This window comes from Onychostruthus taczanowskii, unplaced genomic scaffold (assembly GCF_017590055.1).
Source record: "Onychostruthus taczanowskii isolate IOZ18803 unplaced genomic scaffold, ASM1759005v1 scaffold364, whole genome shotgun sequence".
NCBI lineage: Eukaryota > Metazoa > Chordata > Aves > Passeriformes > Passeridae > Onychostruthus > Onychostruthus taczanowskii.
Window position 1 is genome coordinate 1 of NW_024501060.1, and position 25,633 is coordinate 25,633.

The following is a 25,633-nucleotide window of genomic DNA, read 5'->3' on the forward strand; positions in this document are numbered from 1 at the left end:
CCCCACGACATTCCACCCCATCAATCAGTTTTCTAGATTTCAGTTGCATCATTGCTTGTAGAGAATAGCCACAATTTCCCTTCCCAATACCTGCCCTGTTTAGATGTTCCTTGTCTCCTCACAGGTCCTAGCAAGCTCAGACTCCATGGGATCAGCAGGCAATATTGTACTGCCTATTTTTTGGACCTGAGACCATAACTTTCTATACCTGGAGTCTTACTGCAAAAATAAATGGCAACTGCATGGGATGCAAACCTCAAAATTATATTAAAGTAAACCAGGGCATCAAGGGGGGAAAAGTCCTTGAGGTAAATAATTTGGTTTTGCAGCACTGAAAAGTCATACAAAAGCCAGAATCTGCTAGAAAGACCTCAAAACCCCACAGTCCCACAGCCGTGAATGTGCCAAGGTTAACTGCTGCATTTTCAGTTTTAAATCCCAACCTGCACTGGAGATTTCTGGGCCTGTTTCCTTTCAAGTTGGCATCTAGGTGGTCTCCCCAGCTGACAGCATTGCGTGCAATAGCAATGCATTACATAAAATGGAATGTGCCAAGTTATGCAAAACCCCTGTCACTCAGGATTGTGTTTTCCTGTTTCTGCTGCTGTGGTTTCATCACATTAATGTTTATCATGTTGGTATTTTCATGCATAATTGGCACCCCAAGCCATAGATGTATGCTGATGCCAAATTCATCTCAACATCTTCCCAAATAAAAAAAGTTCTCCACTTCCCACTCAGCAGATGTTTTAACAACAGCAGACAGAAACCAAGGAGATCTGGAAGCAGGGGGCCAAGCTGAGGGAGCTGGTAGCTGCAGTGTTTGCTTTCAGCAGCAAGAAGCACAAACATCATTTATCTGGGAGCAGCATGTTATGCAAGGCACAGAAGACTCTGAGAAGTCCCAAAGCTTGTCCTGGCACTGTCAGAGAAGTTATATGTACTATAAATCTCTTGTGTTTTCTTAAACATCACATGGCCTCCCTGTCTCAAGGGACCCAACAGCCATTTCACCTCACTTTGTTTTCTTACACAGTGCCTCTTGTTTCTTTCCTTACCCATGATACGTTTTCTGCAGTGAGACTCATTCTTGGAAATGCTGGGCACAATCCGTGTGTCCTACGGTAGATACAGTCCTGAGAGGTCACAGGGACAGCAGTGTTCACAGGGACACCAGTTCCAGAAATCACAGCTCTTTAGCCGTTCTCCTGCACCTTCATGCTCTACTTCCCAGCAGCATGTTCTAGTCCTTCCTCTCAAGATTGCTGCCTTCACAGAAGATGGGACATCCTCCTGAGCCATCCGTCCCTGCCCTGCGCAGCAAGATCCTCTGGTCTTGGCATTCCACAGCCCTGAACCTGTAAAATCCAAGCACTCAGTGCTCAAGACAAATGCTCAGGCCCCTCTGGCTCTGTGTCTCACCCACGTCTTGAGTCTGCCCCAAACATTAAACCAGGTCCCAATGGGATATCACCATGTGCATCATCACAACTTCATGTGTAACAGCTTCCTCACAGTAGAGTGTGGGGCAGGTTCTAAAACTTGGGGTGCACCTAAAGAATGGCCCCTCATGGTGCACACCATTGCTTCAAGTATAAAACAGTTCACTGATATGAAATCCATTATTTCCATTATTTGAGATGCAAAAACTATACTGTTGGCTGCTGGAGCTGTCACACCTTTTTTGGAGAGCCACTAACCAGCAGCACTAAATAATTTTTTAACCCCTTTTAGCTTCTAACAAATAAAATATTAAAATACGTTAGCAGTTAATAGCTTTTAACATAGCCACTTCATTGATATGTTCTTACTTTTACTGTTGGACTGCCCAGGCTGTTGGTGTTTCCCTGCTGAGGCTCACAGCCAACTGCAGTTGGTTGTGGTGACCCTGCCAGATAACACTCAAAGGGCTGCTTGCTTGATAAGTGCTAATGGGTCTTCAGAAGAGAGATCCAGGGAAAATTTCTTCACCATAAGGGCTGTCAGGCATTGGAACAGGTTGCCCAGGGAAAAGGTGAAGTCATGTTCCGTAGAGGAGTTTAAAAGGCCTGTAGATGTGGTTCTTGGGGACATATTTCAATTATGGGGTCAGCAGTGTTGGGTTAGTGGTGGGGTCTAATCTTTAGGGTCTTTTAAGCCTGAATGATTCTGTGATTCAATGATCTGATAGTTAAAGAAATTTAAATATCCTTATTTGACATACTGCTGTTTTGCAATGTCTGTACCCATGACAATCCTCACATCTTGTTTAATGAATTTTCAAGCCAGGACAATTGTGGTGATGATTTTCTTGGGACAAAGAGTGCATAAACCCCACTTCACTGTTACCTCAGAGCCTCACCCAAGTCTGAACAAGCCTTGCTCTTCCTTACAGGAACAGATATCCAAATGTGGAGGGACTTTGTAAGGCTACCTAAGCCAAGTGTCATGAAAACTCTTATCCGGTGATGGATCTGCAGCTATTGCATTCATTTATTTTTAATTGTACTTGAGTCACCAGCAAACCTCCAGGCACTCTGGATACAAAAGTCTCAGCATTTCCTAGTGCCTTTTATCTGCTTTGTGGTGGTTATTCACCTCTGACACTGAGTGTTGAATCAAGAAACACAATATATACACAGAAACAGAGAATCTATAGCAGAAATTACTCTAATTTCAACAGTTATTTCTTCCAGTAAGCTGGTCTTTATATTTTCAATTACTGGTATAAATGTAAGTAACTGCCTCCCCTGAATTACGAGTTTTATAAAAAATAAATACATACAATTCACTCTTGATTCTTCAAATGCTGATTTTTCAGACTTCATGATTTCTCTGAAGCCCCCTAGGCATTATTCCATTATTGGTGTAGAGAAAACAGGAAGACTCTCTCAGTATAGGACTTTCAAAACATAAGAAAGATGAAAGAGAGAGAGCATGAGAAACAGAAAAGATTAGAAAAAAGAGACAACTAATAAGGCAATATTCAGAGCGAGACTATGGTATTTACCTATCCTGTCAGGACACAAATATTTGTGGTTTCCTTCTTGTCACATAATCTTCCCAGGAGAAGACTACAGAAGGTAAGAAAGCAGCAATGACAAGTGATGACTCCTGTTTCCATCCTGAAGTTTTTATCGTCTGTTGAAGCAAGTAACCTTTAGCACTGTTAGCAAATCATAACTGAAGTGCTTCTGGCAGCATTTTGCATTGTCAATCCACAGAGCTGCAAGCAAAACTTTTCCTCCTGTGGGTAAGCAGAAATAGGAAGAAAACAGAAGTCCTTGAAAGACAGAGGGTTAAAACAAATGTCAACATTTATCCTTTGAGAAGGAGTTGATCAAATACAAATTTACAGACACAAAATGATGCTTAAGAAAAAGCAGAGATTACCAGAAGCAGGTGGAGCCCTGGATACAAGGGATGGCTGAACAACTCCCTTGTATAGACTTCCCAAGACTTCCCACCAGGCATATGGTGTTGCTAGAGACCAAATATTAAGCCAGATGGACTTCTGATCTAATGAACATTCCGGTGTTGTCATCATTTGGGGTGAAACTTGACAGCATGCCCAATACAAAGCAAAGCGTGGGCAGTCCTCAGTAAAGGATTTAGGACAGAAAATTGCATAGAGGTGCGGTTTACTGTTTTTATACCAGCCTTTCTCATTCAGGCTTAAAAGTTTAGCCAAATGCATATATTGGTGACAGTCTGAGTGAGAGATGTATTCCAGTGAAGACTTTATCTGCATATCAGGTGTTGCACTGCAGTTGGCATCACTAGGTGAGCCACTAACTTCACAACAAGCACCTAAGTTGACTTGGAAAATGCCAGTGCGGTTCAGTGTTGGATCTTAATGGAGTTTTCAGTCTCTTCACTGAAACTGCCAAGAAATAAAACCTAAAAAAAAAAATAATCCTGACTGTGGAGATGATCTTCTTGGGACAGAGAGTGCATGAACCTCACTCCAGGTTCCTTCTTTAAGCAGGTCATCTTCAGTGTCTCAAGACTGGGGCTGGCAGCATTATGCTGGAAGTCTCCATGATGTATTGTCACAGCCCAGCTCCTGCTATTTATGTCTTCTGGCACCTGAATGCTGCTCCCACACTCCCATGCAAGAACATTTCCCTCTGTGCCCACAGTCCTTCTGGCAGAGCACTGTGGCCAGCTCCAGATGGAGGCACACCCTGCATTGCTTGTCCCACAGCCATCTACACCAGAACACATTAAAAAAAAAAAAAAAATTAGCAGCAGGTCCCATTCCTGGGTTGCAACACAGGGACCAGATCAGCAGACCACAAGGTGGTAAACACCTGCCCACGTTACTTTTCAATTTCAGGTAAAAATTACCAGAAATACAGCATCCAAAAGACCTTTTCCTGTTCCTTTTCAGACTAAACTGGGTGACAGTCAGTTTACATCCTACCTCTGTCATTCCTAAAAAAACTGCAGACACTCTTTTATCCATGGGGTCGTTGAAGAGAAGACTGGGAAAGGTCTTTGTATGGCTTTGTGCTACCCTGCACTCTGTTCTGCTTAGATGATAATGCAGAGGCCAGATGGACTGGCAGAATGCTTCTTTGCTTGGTTTTTGCCAAGCAGTGCATAGCTGTGGTGAGATCATCTTTGCAAGCTGCTGTGATGTCCATGAGCTTCCTGGGAAGCAAATAAAACATGACTGCTTCAGCCTTAGCTCTGTTTGGCTTCCTGTGCTCTGAAAGCTTGGCCTGTTAGAGGCTGGTGATTGCTGAAGGGTTTTTAATTAGTGCGGATGGCAGCACTTGGCCACCTCAAGGAAGTGCTTGGCATAGTGGAAGATGCTGCCTGACTCCTCCATGGCAGCTTGAGACTTTCCGCAGGAGGCACTAAATGCTCCAAAAGCAAACAGAAACTTCAGAAAGAGGGGTGTGTGAAACCTGGACTGGCCTCCTTGGGGCTGCAGACTGTGGAATCAGTTCAGAGAACAGCAGGGCACAGAACCGCAAAAAGACTCTGTGTGTGTATATCCATGGCTGTAGCCTGGGCCATGCAGAGGGGAATTCTCCCTCCTTCTCACTGCCAGGGGAGACTTTTTGGTGACCTTTCAGTCCTCAGTTTGTCTGTGAGGAATGGCAGCCAAGATTGTGATATGGTGTCTGGACTTCTAGAAATGAACTGGGGGTGCTACCGTTCTGCAAAAGGTTAAATTTCATCCCTAAAAACAAACTAAAACATTCTGACAAAACAAATCTAGGCTTGTGTCCTTTGCTGAATACCCAGAGTGCAGAAGGTGGATTGTAGCCAGCCCAGAGACTTCTCATAACAGTTCCTGAAACATTGTCTGTTCTGGAGACAAATAATCCCAATAGACACCTACATTTGGGTGTTCAGGGTGTTAATGGGGATTATTTTCAGCATTTGAAGAAAACCCTGAGAGTACACAGAGAGGCTATTTAGTCACTTGGTAAGTCTTTCCAGGCTTTTCCTGGGGGGTGGGAAGCTGCCTGCAGGAAAACACCCAGAGAGGCAGGTCCACGAACTCTGAAGATTTCTGAGGAACTGTCGGCACCAGACTAGAGCTGAGACACCAGATGTGATGGGAGGCAAATGGCTCTGCTAACCCTCTCCTGTCCTCCCCTCAGCTCCACCACCCGTCCCAAGGGTTCTGGTTTGGCACGGTGCAGGAGAGCAGCGCCGAGGACTATGTGAGGCAGAGCTTCCCGGAGATGCACGAGTACATGCGGCGCTACAACGTCCCTGCCACCACCGACGGGGTGGCCTACCTGAAGTGAGCCCCTGCAAACAGCACCACGCCTGCCCCCCAGCCAGTTGTTATGATCTGGTTATTAGAATTGTTAAGGGAGATGCTCGGTTTAAGGTGAAAATGAGGCCAAAGTCAATAGTATGGATTTTATTTAACAGTAAATGTGAGAGAAAGAGAGAGAGAGAGAGAAAGAGAGAGAGAAAGATAGTGACAGAGAGACAGATATAGAAAATATCACCACTCCATGGATGCCATGTCCCGCTGATCCTCTCCTTCCCAGTGCTGAGGGTCCCACAAAACACAGGAGTTCAATGGATTAGTACACATTTAGGCCAGGTGGGAATGCCCACCTGGGCCTGGGGGTGCCATCAGGCGAGGGCAATGTACAAACTCCTGGAAAGTTCCTGAGCTTGGGAGCCCTTCATCAGGCAGCGAGAAACATTCAGAAAAAAACATCCAGCCCAATAAAAAGCTGCCAATAAGGTTCCTCAGTGTGGTGGGAGGAAAGGAGGTTGTCCGAAATTAACAGTAATTTATCATTAAAATGAATAAAAGAAGAACTAGACTGGTAAAAAGTAATAAAAGTCTTGTTGCTTTACAGAATCATGGCATGAGTGTGCCTCAGAAATATTTGTGCTTAACAGTCTGGGGGCCACACAACTCTTCCAGGAAACCTGGGAGGTGGTAATAAGTCTGAATTATTCATTCATTTTATCTTAAAAGTTGCCTGGCAGATGGCCTGAGAACTTTTCACCACAAGCTTTTTCTTGTTGTTTCTTGTTTATATATTTCTCCCCAGATCCATCCTGTTGATAATTAAGACACATGGCAGTTCTTTGGGTCAAACTGGAGTAAATGGATTGAAATCAGTGAAGTAATCACATCAGGAGAACACTCAGACTTTTAAAGGGACAGGAATGGAGGGTGCAGTCCTGGGATATCAGATGAGAACAGGCACTGCAGCTGTTCTTTTGTATCATTATTTTTTATCCAAGCATGCTGTTCAGAAATGAGTATTTTAGTAAAATTCAGTCATTGTGTTCATGAAGACAACACAAGAAAAAGATAGATTTCCTTCCTTGGGTGAAGGAAATACTTTACCTCATATTCAAGGAGAAAGGAGGAGAAATGCCTTTGAATAAGTTATCCTTCTAGTTTTTCGCTCTAATATCCCCCAAGTTTAACATCACAAAGAAACCAAGACAGTAACAGTACTTTAGCAATTTTTGATCTTCTCCATTAAAGCCTTGTGCCACTTTCAATTGAGTCAAAGTCCAAAATTTTGTAGTGGTTTTTGTCTTTCAGAACAATAGTATTTTGTGAGAGTAAAATAAGTCCTAAACACACTGACTGCTTTTAATGCACAAAGTTTGCATTTCATGCACAATTCCATCCTTTAAAATACAAATCAGTTTTCATTTTCAGTGCAGATGTCCAAATAGCAGTCCCTGGTCCCTGTTTTCATGTTTTTCAAATTACTGTCTATGCAGTAATTTTCCAGAAAACTGCATAGACAAATGTTCAGTGTCACTTAGACAGTGAAGTGATTGTGTTTCTGACTTTGGTGTTGAATACAGGCACGATCCAGAGAAACTTGATGCCTTCATCATGGATAAAGCACTCTTAGATTATGAAGTGTCAATAGATGCTGACTGCAAGCTCCTAACTGTGGGAAAACCCTTTGCCATTGAAGGTAATAACCATTTTTATGACACACTGCTCTGTTCCTCATGTGCTGAATTTGCATTGTTGTGCTGTGGTATTCTCAGTGAAAATATGAAGGTGAAACTGAGGACCCCTTGAGGATTACGACAAAATCCTCAGTGATTGAGCAGAACAAAAGCTCCAGCCTTTTCTTCTGGTTTTCTGGGTTGGTTTTTTTTTGTTGTTGTTGTTGTTGTTTTTTTGGTTTTTGTTTTGTTTTGTTTTGTTTTGTTTTTGTTTTGTTTTTGGGTTTTTTTTTGTATGTGTGGTTTTTTTTGTATGTGTGGTTTTTGTTTTGGTTTTTTGGGGGTTTTTTTGGCTTTTTTTTGTTTTGGTTAGGGTTTTTTTTTTTTCTTTTTTTTTTTTTTTGAGATCTCATAACATTTTTACACCTGTTTCCAGGCCTGGGTGGCGCTTTGAGCAACTTGGTCTAGTGGAAGATTTCCCCATGGCAGGCATTGCAATGAAATGTTCTTTAAGGTCCCTTCCAACCCAAACTACGCTCTGATTCTATGATCTGTTGCCATGCTGTATATAGAAATTATTCCAAGTGCTCAGACATTGTGTCTGCAGACAAGCAGAAGGCTGAGTCCATTTCCCTGCTCACCATGAAATAAAGAGGCCACTGAAATGAGGTTTCTTTTCTGCCAGCCCTCTTTATTGAGGTGTGTTCAAAACCCAGTTCAAATGTGTTCAAAATGCAGTTCTGCAGTTTCACGCTCATCTGAAACAGGCAAATACTGTTCTCATCTTAAAGGTCAGCTCAAGATTCCTACTTGAGAAGGGAATTGAGAAGGGAGCTTGGTGCTTGGCCTGCAGCCTTGAGAAATTAGAAAGGACAGGTCAGAAGGCAGCCAGGAAGCAAGGCTGGTGTGAAGTTGCTTCCAGCATTGATGAGCACATGGGCAGCAGACTTTAGAAACCACTTTTGTGATAGATGGAAGTGGAAAGCACTGGTGCTTCCACTTTCCTCCCCTCCAAGGGTAATCACTCCAGCTGCTCCCATTACACAGTAAAACAACCTTCTTCAGAAACCTGATTAATTCCTTTCAGAAAGGTCAGCTCTGCTGAAATAAAACCAGAAGCTTCCACAATTTCAAATCAAGTAGATTACATTTCAATATAGAAAAAGAAAAAAACAAGCAGACACTGAACTACACAATTTTGGATGACTGGACTTCCTTCATATCACCCAATTACAAAAAAGATATGCTGAAAATGTGATATTTATGAGTCCTAGCTGTGCTAACTCTGAAACAAATCCTTTGATGTGAGCAAATTTATTCAGGTGGAATTACAGGCACAATGTAAAAAATTTAGCAGCAAAGGAGAAGCATTGTAGGAACAGTTATCACCTCATCACTCATTAAAAAGTGAGCCACTGTCCTGGAAAATTCAGCTCTTGTCTGTTTGTGAGGGTTTTTTCCTTCTTCCTGTGTTGTGGGTTTTTTTAAGGAGACAGTCTGAAATTCTGAATTCTGAACTGAAAAACAAAAATACACAGTGGACTAAAAATTAATCTCTGCAGGCAATTGGCATGCAACTGCATGTCTTTGAGGGATCAGTTGCATTTGTTTAAAATTTCTAAAGTCAAACCCCAGATGCTGCAAATATAAGCACTGCATTCAGAGTTACTGAATTCATCTCCACTTACACTAAGTCCTTTACCCGCACTTTAGCATGGTGAAAGACAACACAGTGGCTAAAAACTGCATTTATTAGTATCTGAAAGTCGCTGTCAGTGCCAGAGCAGAAGTACATGAACTGAAAGCATAGCCCCTGGGCTTTAAATTGCTGTGTGATAACAATGAAGATTGCTCCTGTATATATTTACGTGCATACAGCTCCTCATCAGAAAATGCTTTAGGAAGAAAATGTGACATCTGACACCACAGTCACATCCACTGCTCTAGCAATGCAAGGGGACCACAGAATGATTTATGTGACATTAAGGCCCTTTTGCATTGCTGAAAGAATCCATGACAAAGGCATGAAAAGGTCTGTGTGTCTAGAGAAAATATTTATTAATCCATTGTCTCCATTTTAAGTTTTTGAACCTCCAGTGCTACATATTTCTTGTGTGGCTGTAATAGTTTTGAATTTGCTTATTCTGTTTATATTGGGTGACTTTATTTTGCACCAAAAAAGGTCTTGACTCAGCATTCTCAGACCACAGTAAGCCAGGTTTGAGCTGGCTGGCTGAAATAGAGTGTCAGCTTGCTCTTCCATGCTGAAATGAACACACTTCAGCAAAAACCAAACGAGAAAGAGAGAGATGATTGTACTGTTCTCCCTTCTAGGATATGGCATTGGTCTTCCCCCCAACTCTCCGCTCACCTCAAACATCTCTGACCTGATCAGCCAGTACAAATCCCATGGCTTCATGGATGTTCTGCATGACAAGTGGTACAAGGTTGTTCCCTGTGGAAAACGAAGCTTCGCCGTCACGGAGGTAAGCGATGAACTCGGGTCACCTAAGTGAGGCTTTGTACAAGCTGACAATTATTTTCCCTCATTCCTAATTACATGCCCACATGGCAGGGATGGGTGGCAGATGAAGAGAAGGAGGAGGCTTCAAAGGCAAGAGCTGCTGACCCAGGCAGAGCAGGAGGAACACGTCAGTGGGACTGTGCTGCTGATTGAGGCACCAGGGAGCTCCTCTGGACACAAGCAGGGCATAAAGAGGGCAGTAAAAGTCCTGATCTGGTATATTTCACAGCAAACCTCTCTGATTCTGATTCCACTCAACTGTGTGTGTATCACCATCCACAAAGAGAGGGAGAGCTCAGGACATCCCGAATTTTAAATACACGCTCACCGCTTCCAAACATGGGTGGCAGCTACCTGTACCAAAGATAGGATTTCAGGCAAGAAATGGTCTGCTAAGACACCATGCCAAGAAGAGAGGGGAAGCAGGTCTCACTTCCTTGTAGATCTATGAGAAAGGGAAATAAATCTTCATGGATGTACATCCAAGTACCACATCAGAGGAGTTATGCCATAATTTATGAGAAAAAGATAACTCTTATCAGAATAGCAGTTTTTCCTCAAGTTCCCCAGACTGTCAAGTGAAAAAATAAGATAAAGTATGGAAGAATCAAAAGCACCAGCAATGTGTGAAGCTTATAGCATACTCTTTTAGCTGAAGGTCTTCCAGGAGGGATAGGTTATGTATTCTCACAGGTACAAGTCAGTTAGAACTCTGCTGTCTCCTTCTCAGAGTGCTCAGCCAAGGGCCAAACACACACTCGGTGTTCCCTGAGGAAGTGGAAGCATTCCCCCATCAAAGAGAAGATCCGTTTCCTGGGCTGACTCCCACTTTTCAATGGTCAACTGCAAACCTCTGGCTGATGACTAAATCACTAGAAAGTTAACATTTTTTAGGGATATGACAAAGCAAATCTTTATTTGGCATTTTTAATACATAATTTGTTGGGCTATTTCTGCATGTCTTACTACATTCTTTACTTTTTCATTACAGTTTTGTCAATAGGAAATAAATTATATTTTAACATCAGACATTCATAGAAGAAAATTCAATTTATTTTTATGCAACTTACTCATTTTTTCTTTCTTTTCTTATGTGATTAATTCAACACAAGAAAGCGAACTTAAACAGAAGTGTGTATTCACTTCTCTTTTTGATTTAGCTTATCTGAAGATTGTATTATCATCTAAAAAGGAAATCGTCTTTTTAAAATAGCAGTTCCTTCAATGACTTCTTGTTACTGTACATTTTAACTAGTCTTTTGAATTAAATCTCAGGAAATTACAAGGTGGTAATGTTATAAATTACCTCAAAGTTGCATAAAACTCAAAATTCTTACAGCAGAGAAAACTTACCTTCCTAATAATTCCTAGTGATGTAACAAAAGGAGCTTCCTCTGATCGCGTCTTACCCCACAGCATTCATCTGGGGCTGTATGCTCTCTATTCTTAATCATATAATAAATTCCAGTCAAAAGTACAATTTTAATTAGTACTGGTTTACTCTTGGAACATATGGTTGCTTCTTTAAGTCTGTGGAGTGAGGTGCTTAGATCCTCTGGGAGGGGCATGAGATGACCCACTGGGCTGCAGAAGTATTAGAATCTGAGTAATACCTACCTATAAAAATTGTAAATAGATGTACATATATGGGGGTCCTTGTTCAAAATGTTACCAAGAGAGGTAACATGATCAACACAAGATTCCTCAAGGCCTACCAAGAAGGGGAAAGAAGGTGGGGCAAAAATCTGCTCCAGTCAAAAGAAAAGTCAGATTTTGCCCTGTGAATAGTTCCATGGAATTCCTTTGGGGTTTTTCTTCCACTATTGAATAGGTTTTAACCACAGGATTTTAAGGGAGGCCTTAAGCATGGGGTCACAGCTGGAGCTCTGACCATGTTTACATAAGGTAAAGCATGTTGTGCTTTAATGTAATTAAGTCTTTTGAGTATAACCTCCATGTGAAGCCCAGAAAGAAGGGTAGGTGTAGCTGCTCCCAGGCTGGTTGTCTGACTATAGTCCTTATTCAGTCTTCAGTTGCACTAATTCAACAGGCACAACTGAGTTTTTTGTTCAGAAACTAAAGTCCAACAAGTTGCTTCAGGTGTCTGAACTGAAGGACTCAGTTCATGGAGTGCAACTAGGCCAAGTGCCTGCAGCTGGGTTGGGGGAATGCCACGCCCCGATACAGGCAGAGAGCAGCCCTGGGGAGAAGGACTTGGGGCCTTGGTGGATTAAAAGCTCAAGATGCCCTGGCAATGGGCTCTGGCAGCCCAGAAAGCCAAAGATGTCCTGGGCTGCATCACTAAAAGTGTGAGGGAGGTGATTGTGCACCTCTGCTCACTCTGGTGAGACCCCACCTGCAGAGCTGCATCCAGCTCCAGGATCCTCAGCATAAGAAGGATGTGGCACTGTTGGAGGAAATCCAGAGGAGACCACAAAGGTGATCAGAGGGTCTCTGCTCTGCACCCAGGCTGGGAGAGCTGGAGGTGTTCACCTGGAGAAGGGAAGGCTCCAGGGATACCTTAGAGCCCCTTCCAGTGCCTAACTGGGATCCAAGGGAGCTGAAGAGGGACTTGGACAAGGGATGGAGCAACAAGAAAAGGGGAATGGCTTTAGACTGGAAGAGGTAGGTTGAGAGGAGATAAAAGGATGAATTCAAACATTTAGGTGGTGAGGCCCTGACAGAAGTTGCCTAGAAAAGCGGTGACTACCCCACCCCTGAAAGTGTCCAAGGTCAGGTGGGACAGGACTTGGAGGAGCATGGTCTGGTGGTTGGTATCCCTGCCCAAGGATTGAAACTAGATGGTCTGTAAGGTCTCTTCAAAATCACACTATTCTAGGATTCTGTGAATCTAAAAAGTCACTGAAAGGTCCTTACTCAATCAGAAAGTGAGCAGAAGCAGAATACCACTTGCAAGTCTGTGCCATTTGTGTAGTAAGCTCTGCTAAGTCCATATCTTCATTTTCCTGAGTTGTCTCACTTTTAATGCATATCCCACATGCATCCCCTCTTCTTAATCCATTCCTTTTGGCCAAGAACTTACAAATTTTAGAATGTGTGATGTTTTAGTTGGGAGAAATTTACTAAACTTAACAGCCAAGCAGCAAACACTCACCAAAGTACAGGTTCTTCCCCACTGTTACAGCAAGAAGCATGGGAATTAGTCTTGGACTCACATTTATGTTGGTTTGTTAATTTACTCCTGTACAGCCTGAAAATCTCTGTAACTTCACTCCCTGCACTCAGTCACAGTAGTATTCTAGATTCACTGAAGAGTGGACAATGTTCAACACAGAAGCAGATGATTCATTTTTTCAAAGAGTCTCAGCTTCTCAGTGGGTAGTCATTCACATGGATTATTTACCAAAGTGAGACCCAGCAGTTGCCTTTTGACAGCAAGAGTAAGGTTTTTTATTCCTCTATGTTGTTTTGATAAATTTGGTCTGTGACATGCTGCACCTGTTGACCAAGAGTAATGATGCCAAAATGGGAATATATGTAGGCGAAATACTAATCAGTATAGCCTTTAAATTGATGGGATATCCATCATCCATTTTGATCATTACCTCTTTAGCTGTGCCTGGTTCTTATCCACCTGCTACTCCTGCCCACTGAAGTTTATTTTTCTATAGATTTGTTTTGAGATCCATCTTCCTACTCACCATTTTTTACTAATCTTACACTGGGAAATTATGTTTCCTGTGGCAGAACTCATTGCTAGCTCTTCCCATCTCTCTCTATCTGACAGTGGATGAGCACTTTGCTTATTCTAAATCACATTTCAAAACAAAGTTGTCCTGGAAGGAAATTATTCAGCCTGGTGCTGGAAGGTTTCAGTGACTCTTTTAGCTGGGAAACCAATAAAGATGGTTTATTTTCTGACATTGCAGAGGTCAGAAATGCTTGACTCTGCTGTTTTGTATCAACTTCTCCAGCAAAACCACTTACCCAAGGCATCTGACCCTGACCAGCACCGACTGGATCATTTATGGGGCATGCACCTAGATCAGGCTTGGAAAGAATACTGCAGTGAATTGCACTTTACCTTCTCCACTGCAGGTAATTGTGGGTGGCAGTGGTTGTTCTTGGTGAGTGCTAGCCTCTAGTAATATTGCTTGAATACTCTTAGTTTAAAATTGTCATGTTTAAGTTTCAAAGGAGTGCCTTTGTGGCCATATTGCTGAGCTCCCTACTGAGGGTGAAACATGGTGCAGGAGGGATGAGGGATTGACAGAGTTATATTTGCACATGATATCTGGGCATAATCAATGTAATTTGTTGTTATTTTGCATACAGTAAACTCAGCTCTTCCTCTACCCTATTGTTATCCTCAGTGATACCTCTTCAGAAGGAGCCAGGCTCTTGGGACTTGCCTTTCCATCCCATTAGCTCTACCCAAGCTCAGAATAGACTGCAGAGAGAAGGTTTTTACAAAGAGGGTGGAAAATAGAAAGTGAGCAGAATGTTTCCCAGAGGAGTGGGGGATGCCCCGTCACTGAAAGTGTTCAACCATCCCTGGAGGCATCCAAGGCTCCGAGCAAGCTGTTCTAATTGAATATGACCCTGATCATTGTGGGGCAGTTGGACCAGGTGGCCTTGAAAGATCCCTTTCAACGCAAACCAGTCCATGATTCTGTGATTTTTGGGAACCAAAAGTTTTGCAATTTTGTGCTCCTGGCAGCAAAGCAGCTCTGGAACTCAGCCAGTGAGGCAGCAGGCAGGGGTACACCTGAAAGGAAAAATCGCTGTAGTCAGTGGGTTTGGCTGCTCAGGATAGGCAGTGATGACCAGGGTACAGTTTATCAAGATAGTACAAAAAAGAAGAGCCCTTCCTGGTCCGTGCTTTCAGAGAATCTAATTAAGTGTACACAGTCTTTCACACCTTTTTAGCTATATTTTAAAAAATGTTACTGTGGAAACTGTATCTTCAGTTTCTCTTGAAAGGTTTGTATTTCTCCCTTTTATATTCATAATGGTCACAGAACAGCTGGAACTCTAGAACTTAGACAGATTTCCATGTTGACTGGCAGTTCAGTCAAATAACAAACAACACACGAAATAAAAAATTATATATATTGCTGCATACCATTATCCCTGCTATTAATATCAAGAACTCGCTGATGCTTCACACAAGCATTTTAAATGTCAGGTTAAAACAGTCATGTTTTAACCTGACATTTAAAACAACAATATATAAAAGCACACAGACCCTTCCAGCCCAAACCAGTCCTGACAGTGGTGATGCTGAGGAAGGCAAAGTGCTGTGAACCTCCTCCCAGTGCCTGAGGGACAGGTCCATGTAGCAGTGGGGATTGGTCCTTGACCACAGCCTTCCATGTGATCCACACCAGCCACACAGGAAAAAAAAATAAAAATCCTTTCATCTTAGAATCATGGAATAATTTAGGTGGGCAAAGACCTCTACAATCAATGAGTCCAGTCATTAATGCAGCACTGCCAAGTCCACCACTAAACTTTGTCCCTAAGTGCCACATCTGTAGGTCTTTTAAATCCTCTTTTCATCTCCCATCAGTGATGGGATCCATTGATGGGTGTTAGCTCTCAAGTTTCTGAAGGAACTTGCTCTGGTCTTTTGCCTGAATTGATGATCTTTGGCCTCAGCATCACTCAAGAGGCACAATCAGACTGTGCCTCATTTATCTTGCCATGATTTCACTCAGTTGTCGTCCAGAAAATTGTGCCTTTCTGCTCTTTTTCCTAGTCCCCTTAAAGGTCAACCAATAGTTTCCTTTTTTGTTGCACCCATCACCTGACAACTCAACAGTGACTTTTCCAACCTTGAAGTTCTGGTTTATGTTTGACCCTAGTGCACTGCAGGTGTCAAGTGAAGGCCATGCAGACACTTCCGAAAAGGAAACAAACTGCCCTGTGCTCATAAATAGCAGCTGCCCATCAGTCACGTTTCACAGCACCTTGTTGCCAGAGCATGAAAAACAAACACAAAGAACAGGGAAAAAAGGTTCTGCTGTACCAAGACCCTTTTCTCAGTCTGCACATATGCTGTCTGGGGGGAGAGGTGGCTCCTGTCCATAAGAGGAACTGGGAATGCTTCCAAAAAGGGTCTCACAAAGTGACAGATGTTGCATTGAAAAGGGGTCTTCTCAGTGTGGGAAGAGACAGTGGGTTCTGGACATGCACTGTGGAAAAAACACTTTGCACAACAGTCTTACAGAAAGGAGTGACTGAGTATTGACTCTGTCAACAGAGTCAGGAGAAGATGTGTCCTGCAAATGAGGAAAAGATTTAGATTCATCCATTGAATCTGAAAACAAACAAAAGAACAAGGTGACTGTCTGAAGAGGTACTGACAGCGCTTGGAAAATTGATAGTAGATGATAAAACATTTATTACTAAACAGTGCTTTTCAAGCTCTGTGCAAAAGCCCTCACAACAAGCAGGGAAAGGAATGTGTCTTGCCAATATGAGACAGTATTTACAGCATCTTGAAATTTGTCACTTCAAACTCTAAAGCCATGGTCATCAGTCTTTGCTAAGGATAATCCCCCTGAAGAGATTAAATATGTATTATTTTTAAGCTGCTACTTCTTTGAGAGCACAGAAAGCCGTAAGAATGAAAATCAAGCCTAAAAATAAGTCTCTCTGCAGCTACAAAAAATGCCACAATATGTAGAGGGGACACATTTTAATAGCACTTAGCTGACTAAATAAAAGCAGGATTTTGCAAGACTACTGAGATGTGTAGTTGAGTTTAGAATTCTATCCTTCATATCCATTTATCCCTACTAATTCCTTATCAGCACAGGTGCTGCAAAAGTGACCTTCCAAACATCAGCAAGCCTTTTTAAAATCCTTACAGGGAAAATGCAATCAAGAAAACACAGCTTATTATTATACTTAACACACACATGATACCCATATTTAGTATTTGGGCTGAGCAGTGTGTAGCACCAATATCTGTGGTGTGCTGCCAACTTGCAGATTATCCACAAGAATCTTTACAAGCTTCTAATTAGTGAAAGTTGGACCACAGGAGTATTTGATGACTCATTCAGTGCAGCCAGGGAAAGGAAAGTATTTAGAGTCTCCTGTAGCAGGGAGTAAAACAGGAGTTCTTCCCAGGAAAACAAATGCTGAAATCATTAAGTGCTGGTTTTGCCTCTGCTGCCTGCTCCAAAGTGAACACAAATGTCAGACTGGCTTCTCTGCATCCCTTTGCTTCCATTCAGGGTTAAAAAAAGAAAAAAAGGCATATAACTAGAGTGGAAACAACAGGAAGTATTCAGATAGCAAGTATACATATGGGTTGATAAATTGGAAAAGTCTCTTCAAGGATGTTTTGTTAAAAAAAGCACATATCTTCTCTTGTATTTGTTGATGTCTAGAAAATGCCAATTTCCCAATTTGCCAGTGGGAAACAACTTGGAGACTGTTGCAACTGTCGTGCTTAGCACCCATTAGCAGTAATTATCACAGGATTGACTACACTGCTTATTACTCCAGAACCATTACATGGCCGTAACTGAGTTCATTCTCCTAAAATGCAGGGAACTACCTCCTGGATTTATGATTACAATCTTGGTGCAAGGACTGCATTTTTATCCTAGCTTAATACAGAATACAACACACAGTGGGCTTTTATTCCTTAAAAAAAAAAAAAAAAAAACACCCTAAAATAAAAGGAAACAAAAATAAGATATTGCAATAGAGAAATCCATCCGTTTGTTTTCTGTTGCCACCCACACACCCACTCCCCTGGCCCCTATCCCTTGAGCAGAGAGGAAAGCAGTAATGCAGAGAAACCTTTTTTTTCCTGCTCTTTCCATGCATAGTCTATGTATGCACCTAAAAATAGATAAAAGAGCAACAAAATAAGTATTATTACTTGCTCCTCTAATGAGAGGAGCCTCTATTAGAGGCTGAAAATGAGAGGTGCCTCCATTAAATGGTTTCCTTTACTATTTTACGTGTGTCTCTACAATAATTACAGACAGCTGATAAATAGCCATTTTACAGTGGTTTGTGAATGTGCTGATGCTGCTATGTATAATCACTCCATACACTCCACAGTGTTAATTATTTCCCCCCTACCTTGTTTTCCCCCTTAATTTAGTCTTCAAAATTTCTTTCAACTCTATAGCCTTTATCATGCAGCTCTTCCAATGTATTACCTTCTTCATTGCTAGTTGAAATATTATTGATGCTTTGTTTTGGCACTTCCTTTGCTAGGAAAAGATGTTTTGTTTGGGACAATTTCAAAAGCCATCCATTACAGGTGAAAAAGTCATCTGGGATGACAGTGCTGGAATTTCTTTCACTTGCTTCCAGGGAAGGCAGAAAACAATTCTGCAGAGCTGACAGGACAGGGAGCCAGACCCTCATCAGCATAAATCAGAGAGGTTTTGCTGAAGATGAGGGAGTTATTTTTCATGTAAGGAGCTGGCCAAGTGTACTTTCTGCAGCAGTGCTGGAGTAGCACCAAACACTGACCGCAGGCATTCAAGAACCACCAGAGCAATAGTGCTTTTTATTATTGTTTTGATTGGCTAGGGTTTTATGATATTACATTAAACCTAGTTCCCATGGCAAGAATCACCCATAGGCTGTTAGTCTCTGTGACATCCAACAGCTGGAGCCTGGGAGCATTGGCAGATAAGTGTATTCATCAGATGACTGAGCAAACACATAACCTTTTAATTATTGTTCTGCTTATTCTCATGTTTACTGTTAGCTCTGCATCTCTCAATTGCTGCATACTTGCCTTTGAACACCCTTTCTGGGAAGGGAGTGATTTGCATTAGAGCTTCCTGGAGAACTGGCAAAAGCACCTTTAACCAGCATGTTCAGCTATTTGGAATAGCGGGTTTTTGCTTCTTACAGATAATTACAGATGTGTCAAATTCAAAGATGGGCCATACTGAGGCCTTATCTCTGAGGCCTCTGAGAAAAAGACCTCATTCTTATTTTAGTCTACCTGGGCTAAAAGTTGGGCTTCACTGCCCAACTGTAGACCTACAGTCAAAAACTTTGGTGTTTGAGCAGTGTAAAGCATTACCGTCTGTAATCTCTGTGTCACCCTCCTTTGTCCCTAACTGAAAGGACAAACAATGAGACAGCAGGTCAGTAAGAAATTGTGATGTGGAGAGGCAAGTTTTGCCTTGAGGTTGAATTGATGCAGTTTCCATAACAAAAAAACCCTTGTGCCAAAATTCTGACACACTTCTACCTCAGAGCCACTTTGCTATAGCTTTCTTATGGTTTCCAGACTGCAGTTTCTTTAGAAATTGCTTTTACCCCTCCATTAGACCCTCCAACACCCTTGAAGGATTTGTTCACTGGTACAAAAATTCTTGTCTCTAAAGCTCTGCTCAGTGTCCTTTGGGACAAGGAGGTTGATTTTGGCAGAGGATCCCCAAAACAAGAGTCCATTGCCAGTGCCAGCATGGGAAGTTCTCACTCTGCTAGATTGCTGAAGCTCTGTTCTCATAAAAAAACCCCGTTATATGCTGTCTCATACCATTGTATTCCAAAGAGCAGAAGTATGCAAACCAGAAATCAAATATGCAAACCAGAAGAGAGAAATACAGCTCACAGTCACATAACCAAAGTACACAGAGGGACTTCCAAGCCCTCAGCTTCAGTGGACTCATCAGTTACGAACTCTGTGGCTTAAAATTACCTTAGAACAAGATTTCACAAATAGTCTGTGATGTACCTTTTCACTAATTCCAATTTCTTTTTCCAATTTATGGAAATACTCATAATAAAGCACAATCTCCACCCCCACCCATGGAGCAAATGAACACAAGGAACACAACAGGTCCAGGGTAGCACCATCACACAACAGCAGGTGACACATAACTCTTCCTAAACTTTGTTCCTCTTTTTTTTTTTCATTTACTTGGCAAATAACATTGTTTAATAGAAAAACATAACTGGATTTAATATTCCTGGAAATATTTCCATAGTAATCTGTGGGCAGTAATTTTTCACAAGGGATTTTAGTGATTTATAAACTTAGTTATGAAGGCCTGAGAATAAAGGTACTACGTGCATACTTCACCCACACATTGCAGTGCAGGTATCAGTGGTACAGATTTCTGCTCTACACATTTCTTGGCGTTCAAACATGATTAATGCCAATAAGACAAATTAATTAAAGGCTTCCTATCCTACATGAAAATGGTGGGTTGGCAGAAAAAGGTGTGAGTGTTCCTGTTTTCCATGGCTGCAGTCAGAATTCCTAACAAAGACAGTTTCAGTCCTGTTAATGTAGGGAGTGGAGGGGTGCCATGTTTGTACTACTTATTTCACATTTTCTTCATGACCCTCCATCAAGGGTAAAGCACAAAAAGGGAAAGTTCACAATCAATTCCCTGAAAATACAAACACTCATACAACAGTAGCTCACTGCTGATGAAGGACTTGCTTTACAGTTCATTGACTACATTCTGTCAAGCAGTACTTGCTTTTACAAATGCAAAGACACTGCAGAGACCGTATTCTTGTACATGTTTAACACTCCACCTCATTAGGGGAATAGCTCAAATTCCCTGGTGTTTGGCTGATTCTCTTCCCATGACAGATCCTTTGCTCTGACTGAACACCAAGCAGCACAGAAAGGCTTTGCTGTGAACTCTATCCATACTATTCTGCATTATTTCACCACTCTGTATTCAGTCAGACCACATTTTCACATGAGAAAACAAAGCATCTGCTTCGGCACACTAACAACCTCCTGCCTTAACTTTCTCTTTTGATTTTATTCACAGACACTGCAGATGGGGATAAAGCATTTCTCAGGGCTCTTTGTGATGTTGTGCGTTGGCTTTGGTTTGTCCATTCTCACCACCATTGGGGAACACATCGTGTACAGACTGGTCCTGCCACGAATCAAGAAGAAATCCAAGATGAAGTACTGGCTCCATACCAGTCAGGTATGTGTTCTGAAGGGACCCTGTGAAAGTTGTGTGGATGACTAAGAAAGCCTGGACAAGAACTAGGTATGAAATGTTGTAAGAGCACTGACAGCATTGGAATGGTGACAGTAGCTTCTGGAGCTTGAAGAGGCTGACCTAAGGATGGAATGGGAAGCACAGAGGAAATTATTTAAATATTCTGTTGCAAAGCTTACAGAGAGATCCTTCTATTTGTGCTTGTAGCCTCATAGCTCAGCTCTTTTGGATATGGAAGCAACAATGTTGTTATCCTGAACTGGCAAACCAGAACATCTTATTTCACTCTTACAGGTTCCCAAACCTGTGAGGCATGCATGAAATGCTGGGTAACCTCCCTCATTATTCCAGAGAAACTAATGGGACAGAATTGCTCTGGGTGTTTGCTCTAAAGGAAGAAGTTACTTTGCAGCAAAAGGCACAAAAGGGAAGAATTTCCATTGCTTTAAAGCAGCACAGTGGAAGAAATCTTTTAAAACTAATTTAACATCAAGGATTGTTCCCAAACTATTAATCAACCTTTCAGCTTACCCTTCTTTGGGAAAGTACAGGAAAATAAATCTGTTGTAATGACAAAGCACAGACAATTGCTTGTATCCTTCAATGTGCAAAATCATTTATGCTCAAGTCCATCAGACAAAGCCCAAATTGTTTACCTATTTTTGGAGCCATTTTTAATCTTACTTTTACTAATTTATGCTTCTCTTTTTTCTCTAGAGATTACATCGTGCTCTGAACAGTTCATTTATTGAGGAAAAACATCAGCCTAAGAAAAAACGAGTAGAAAAGAGGTAGGAAGTTCTCCATGCCTTAAAACACAGACGATAAAAATTACTTTGAAATTAAATGCCTTCTGTTTGGATATACAGTTATGCCCCAAAGGTAATAAAAAAAAAAAAAAGAGGCAGAGATTAATTATTTTTTCTAGTATTAAATCTAGAAATCTTGTTCTTTCATGATTTTGCATACAGCTTATAAAAAACCTCCCATTCCAAAGAGAGACTTTGCAGCTGAAGTCCACTGCCCTTGTGTTTAGGGAATGAAGTTTAGGGAATGAATGACTCCCCTACCAAAGCACTGGCAGGTAACCAGGGCTCTGAGAGGCAGAGCCTTTAGATGGAAAGAGAGATCAGGCACTCACATGCCTGAAACTCCTTCAGCTGTCCTCTTTTGTAGAATGAGAAATAAGAAAGCTGAGGAGAGGCAAATGCAGTCCTTTGAAAAAATACTATGTCTAACAAGTCCTGAGACAGAAAAAAGTAGGTAACAACTTGGCCTTGTTTTCATAGCCTGTGTCTTCTGCAGAGGAGACAATGGGATGTACAGCTTCCAGGAACACAAGGCATTGCATGTAGCTGTGCACATGCTCAGCAACTCAACCCTACTGGTGCACATTGTAAGGACACAGACAGCAGCACTGCTGTTCTACAGAGAACTTCAGGCACAGAGTATAGAATACAAAAAGTCTTTCAGAACATTACTGGATGTTTGGCCTGACTGAAACCTAGAGATGTCAATGTATGTTGTGTTTCTTTGATATTCCTCTGATAAAGGCAGCAAATACAAATGAGTAAGCATCTCTAAGCTCCTAGGCTGCCTTTATATACGCAAGTGTCTAAAAATGCTTGCAACTGATCTTCTCTGTTCATCTTATCAAAGAATACCATGCACGGAACCTCTTTGCACACAGCCACTCCTGGCTTTTGATCTGTGCACAGGAGAAGAGGCCATAAATGCTGCAAAATGTTTCCTCCTGCTGCACCCTCCTTGCTGGGTGGAACAGGAGGAGATGGTGCATAAGCCCCCCAGGCAACAGCTTAGAAAAAGATCCATGCAAATAATCTTCCAGCTTGGGAGAGTGAGGATGTACAGCAGTCCAAAACCTTCTGCCCACACAGCAGTCATCCCCAAGGTGTGTGCATGTACCCCCACCCACTGTCCCTGCTCTTCTCAGCACCTCGGGGCTGCTGTTTGCACAGAATTGGGATGAATTTAACTCAACAGAGCCATGAGTGGGGTGTCCAGCTTGTCATGAACACTCATGAGGCAAGGCACTGACGCCTTGTAAAGGCTGACCTAGAACAGAGACTAGATGGAGCTAAAGAATAAAGTAGGTATTTATTAAGAGGTCTCAAATAGATCCACCTTGGGCAGCACAACCCAAAATGGCCACAAAAGTGGATGACAGGTCACAGAGTCTCACACTTTTATAACTTTTGGTCCACTAGCATATTGGAGCTAATTGTCCAATTACAGCTTTAGCCTATGAAGTCCCATCCTTCTTGGTTTTCTCTCTTCAGTCCACCGTTGTTTATGCTCTTGGGCCTGAGTTCTGGATCAGCTGTCCTTGGTCCCCATCTAGAGCAGGAATTGTTTTGTTTACCTATTCTGTGAAGAGAGCTTACTATCCTCTAATATGAAGCATAGGCTTACACACTAAAGCAGAATAGAATCTGAAAAATATAAAAGCTAAAACCTGAGGCATCAGCACAACACAGAGCTCTCAAATTACGTTATCACATGTGCTTTCATTCTTGCTGGGATTCCCTGAGGAACTCTTAGAAGGACCAAAGATACAGCCTCTCCAGCCTCTTCTCTCTGCCAGCCCATCTCTTGGAAAACACCCCCAATCACCACCTCCTTGAACAAAATTTTCACTTTCCAAGTTCCTTTACTGCAGGCAGGTGAGAAAAGTATCCACCCCTTAAACCAACTGCTATCAGCAGTCACAGCCCTGAAATATCAACCTCCTTCCTTAACCTGCCACTGGGAGCTCCCACCAAGAGGCCTTTTGTCCAAGGATACCCACAGAAGAGCTCGAGGAGGGAGCACTTTGAAACACAACTCCTTCAGAGTTTAAACCTGCCTTTATCAAATGAGCACACACCAACCTGTCCCAAAGGGAAAGCAGGCAGGAAAGAGAAGCTCCTCTCCCACAATAGCAAACTCTCTGCTTCCTTCTGTTCCAGCTGGAGAGTGGAGACGAGACCATGGGCTACACCACAGTTTGGGAAGGAATCCTGGGAATTGGCCTGATTTGGGAGAGCAGCAAAAGGAATTCCCTAAAAAGTATAGGAAAATATTCTCTGGAATCAAAATATTATGCAATTATTTCTGCAGGAAAAAAATTTGAAGCATTTAAAAAAGTTCCCAGACTGAAATTTGTGCCCCAACACAACAACCCCAAAGTCTCTGTGTCGTGTCAGGAAGCTCAGGAATGAACCTGCAGGGCTTGGATAAACATCATTGTTGTGTGTCCCCAGAGCACAAGCAGCTTCCCAACAAGACTTCAAAACTAAAGGACAAACCTTCCCCCTCCAGCTCTCCACAGCAGCTCTAGGGAGTCTCTTTCCTTCTCTGTGAGAGCAAATGCCCAAGTCAGGACAGAGTAGTTACATGCTAAGCACTAACACTGTACTAAACTTGCACATTGCAACCACAAAAGCTTTCAGAGGCTTTGAAGTACTCAGATTTTCCTGAGATGCAGCTGAGTAATTTCATAACTGAAGAAACGTTTTGGGGAGGATTACATCCAGGGTTCTATTCTAGCCTCTGCTATGGTTAAATCACAAAAATTTGGTCATTTACATTCATGATTTGTGCTTTGCAAGAAAAAATAATTCCAGGGATAAAAGAATAATATTTCTATGTAACATGTAACAGCAGCCTTATATTTTTTCCAGTAGGATGGCTCACAGGGGAGGTCTGCACACACACAAGAGCAGGCTCTGATGTGGTGTTAACTCTCCTCTCTCTGTTCAGGGCCCATGTGGGGAACAGCCAGCATGCAGTGTGGAACACAGCCAATCTGGGCAACTGCCACCGAAAGAAATACATCTGCACTGATGAGGGGCAAAATGAGGTGACAATCCATCAGCACCAGGACATCCCCCTGCCACAGGGGAGGAGAGAGCCTCCGCCTTCCTTAACCACCAATGGGAAAGCAGAATCCCTCAACACTGCGAGGACCTCAGTGCTGCAAGAGCTGACAGAGCTGGACAAGCAGATCGAAATCATCAAGCAGGAGCTGCAACTTGCCATGGATAGGAAATCAGAGCTGGAAGAGTATGCACGGACAAACAGAACTGCAGAGTCCTAGGCCAGAATATCTGTGCCCTTCCCCTTTTCTTCCTTTCCCCCTTTCCTCTGTAAAATTTGTAACACACTTTTGTAATGCCAGAAAGGGGTGCAAAAATAAACCAGGCAATAAGCTCTTCAGGAGAGCAGAATTGCTCTCCTGAAGAGCTTATTGCCACAGAGCCCACAGCCACTGCCACCCTCCTGAATTCCCCTCCTTTCACAGCAAGTTTCTTATTCTCCTGGAAAACACCAGCCATTCCCAAGGGACTGGAGAGACAAGGAGCATCCCAATGGGAGTTCCTTGTTTCTCCACTTGACCGTACAGTGAGGTTTCACTTTTTTAGCCCTTTCTGTGCATTAATTAAAAAAAAAAAAAAAAAAAAAAAAGAAAAAAGACACAAAAAAAGAAGTTTAAACTGTTCATTGGCAGTATGTCCCTTTGTTGGTACATTTTTGTTGTGTTCTGTGTGGGTCTAGTCTCTGTTCATGTGAAGGCTCCTCACGGATGCCTCTTTACGGCAGGTGCTGTTCTCTGTTGGCAGTCCCTTCCCTCCTGGCACAGGCTCACAAGACAAATTCCTGGTGGCAAACCCACCACACACCATTCCCTCAGCTCTGTCAGCATAAACTGGAGGTGTGGCTCCTCTAAGGCTGTGGTGAAGGAACTCAACCAGCTTAAAATAACTTGGCAAAAACCAAACCA

At 42.3% G+C, this 25,633-nt stretch overlaps 1 protein-coding gene across 1 annotated transcript; it reads left to right on the forward strand.

The window, feature by feature from the left end:
* Window positions 1-5,600: 5,600 nt before the first annotated feature.
* Window positions 5,601-25,044, forward strand: LOC121339656 (glutamate receptor ionotropic, NMDA 3A-like; the record flags this gene model as incomplete). Its single annotated transcript, XM_041411635.1, has 6 exons — window positions 5,601-5,746; window positions 7,300-7,415; window positions 9,727-9,878; window positions 20,668-20,832; window positions 21,568-21,641; window positions 24,613-25,044. Coding segments are annotated over 6 exons (990 nt in total), but the record flags the coding sequence as incomplete, so codon positions are not given.
* Window positions 25,045-25,633: the final 589 nt, after the last annotated feature.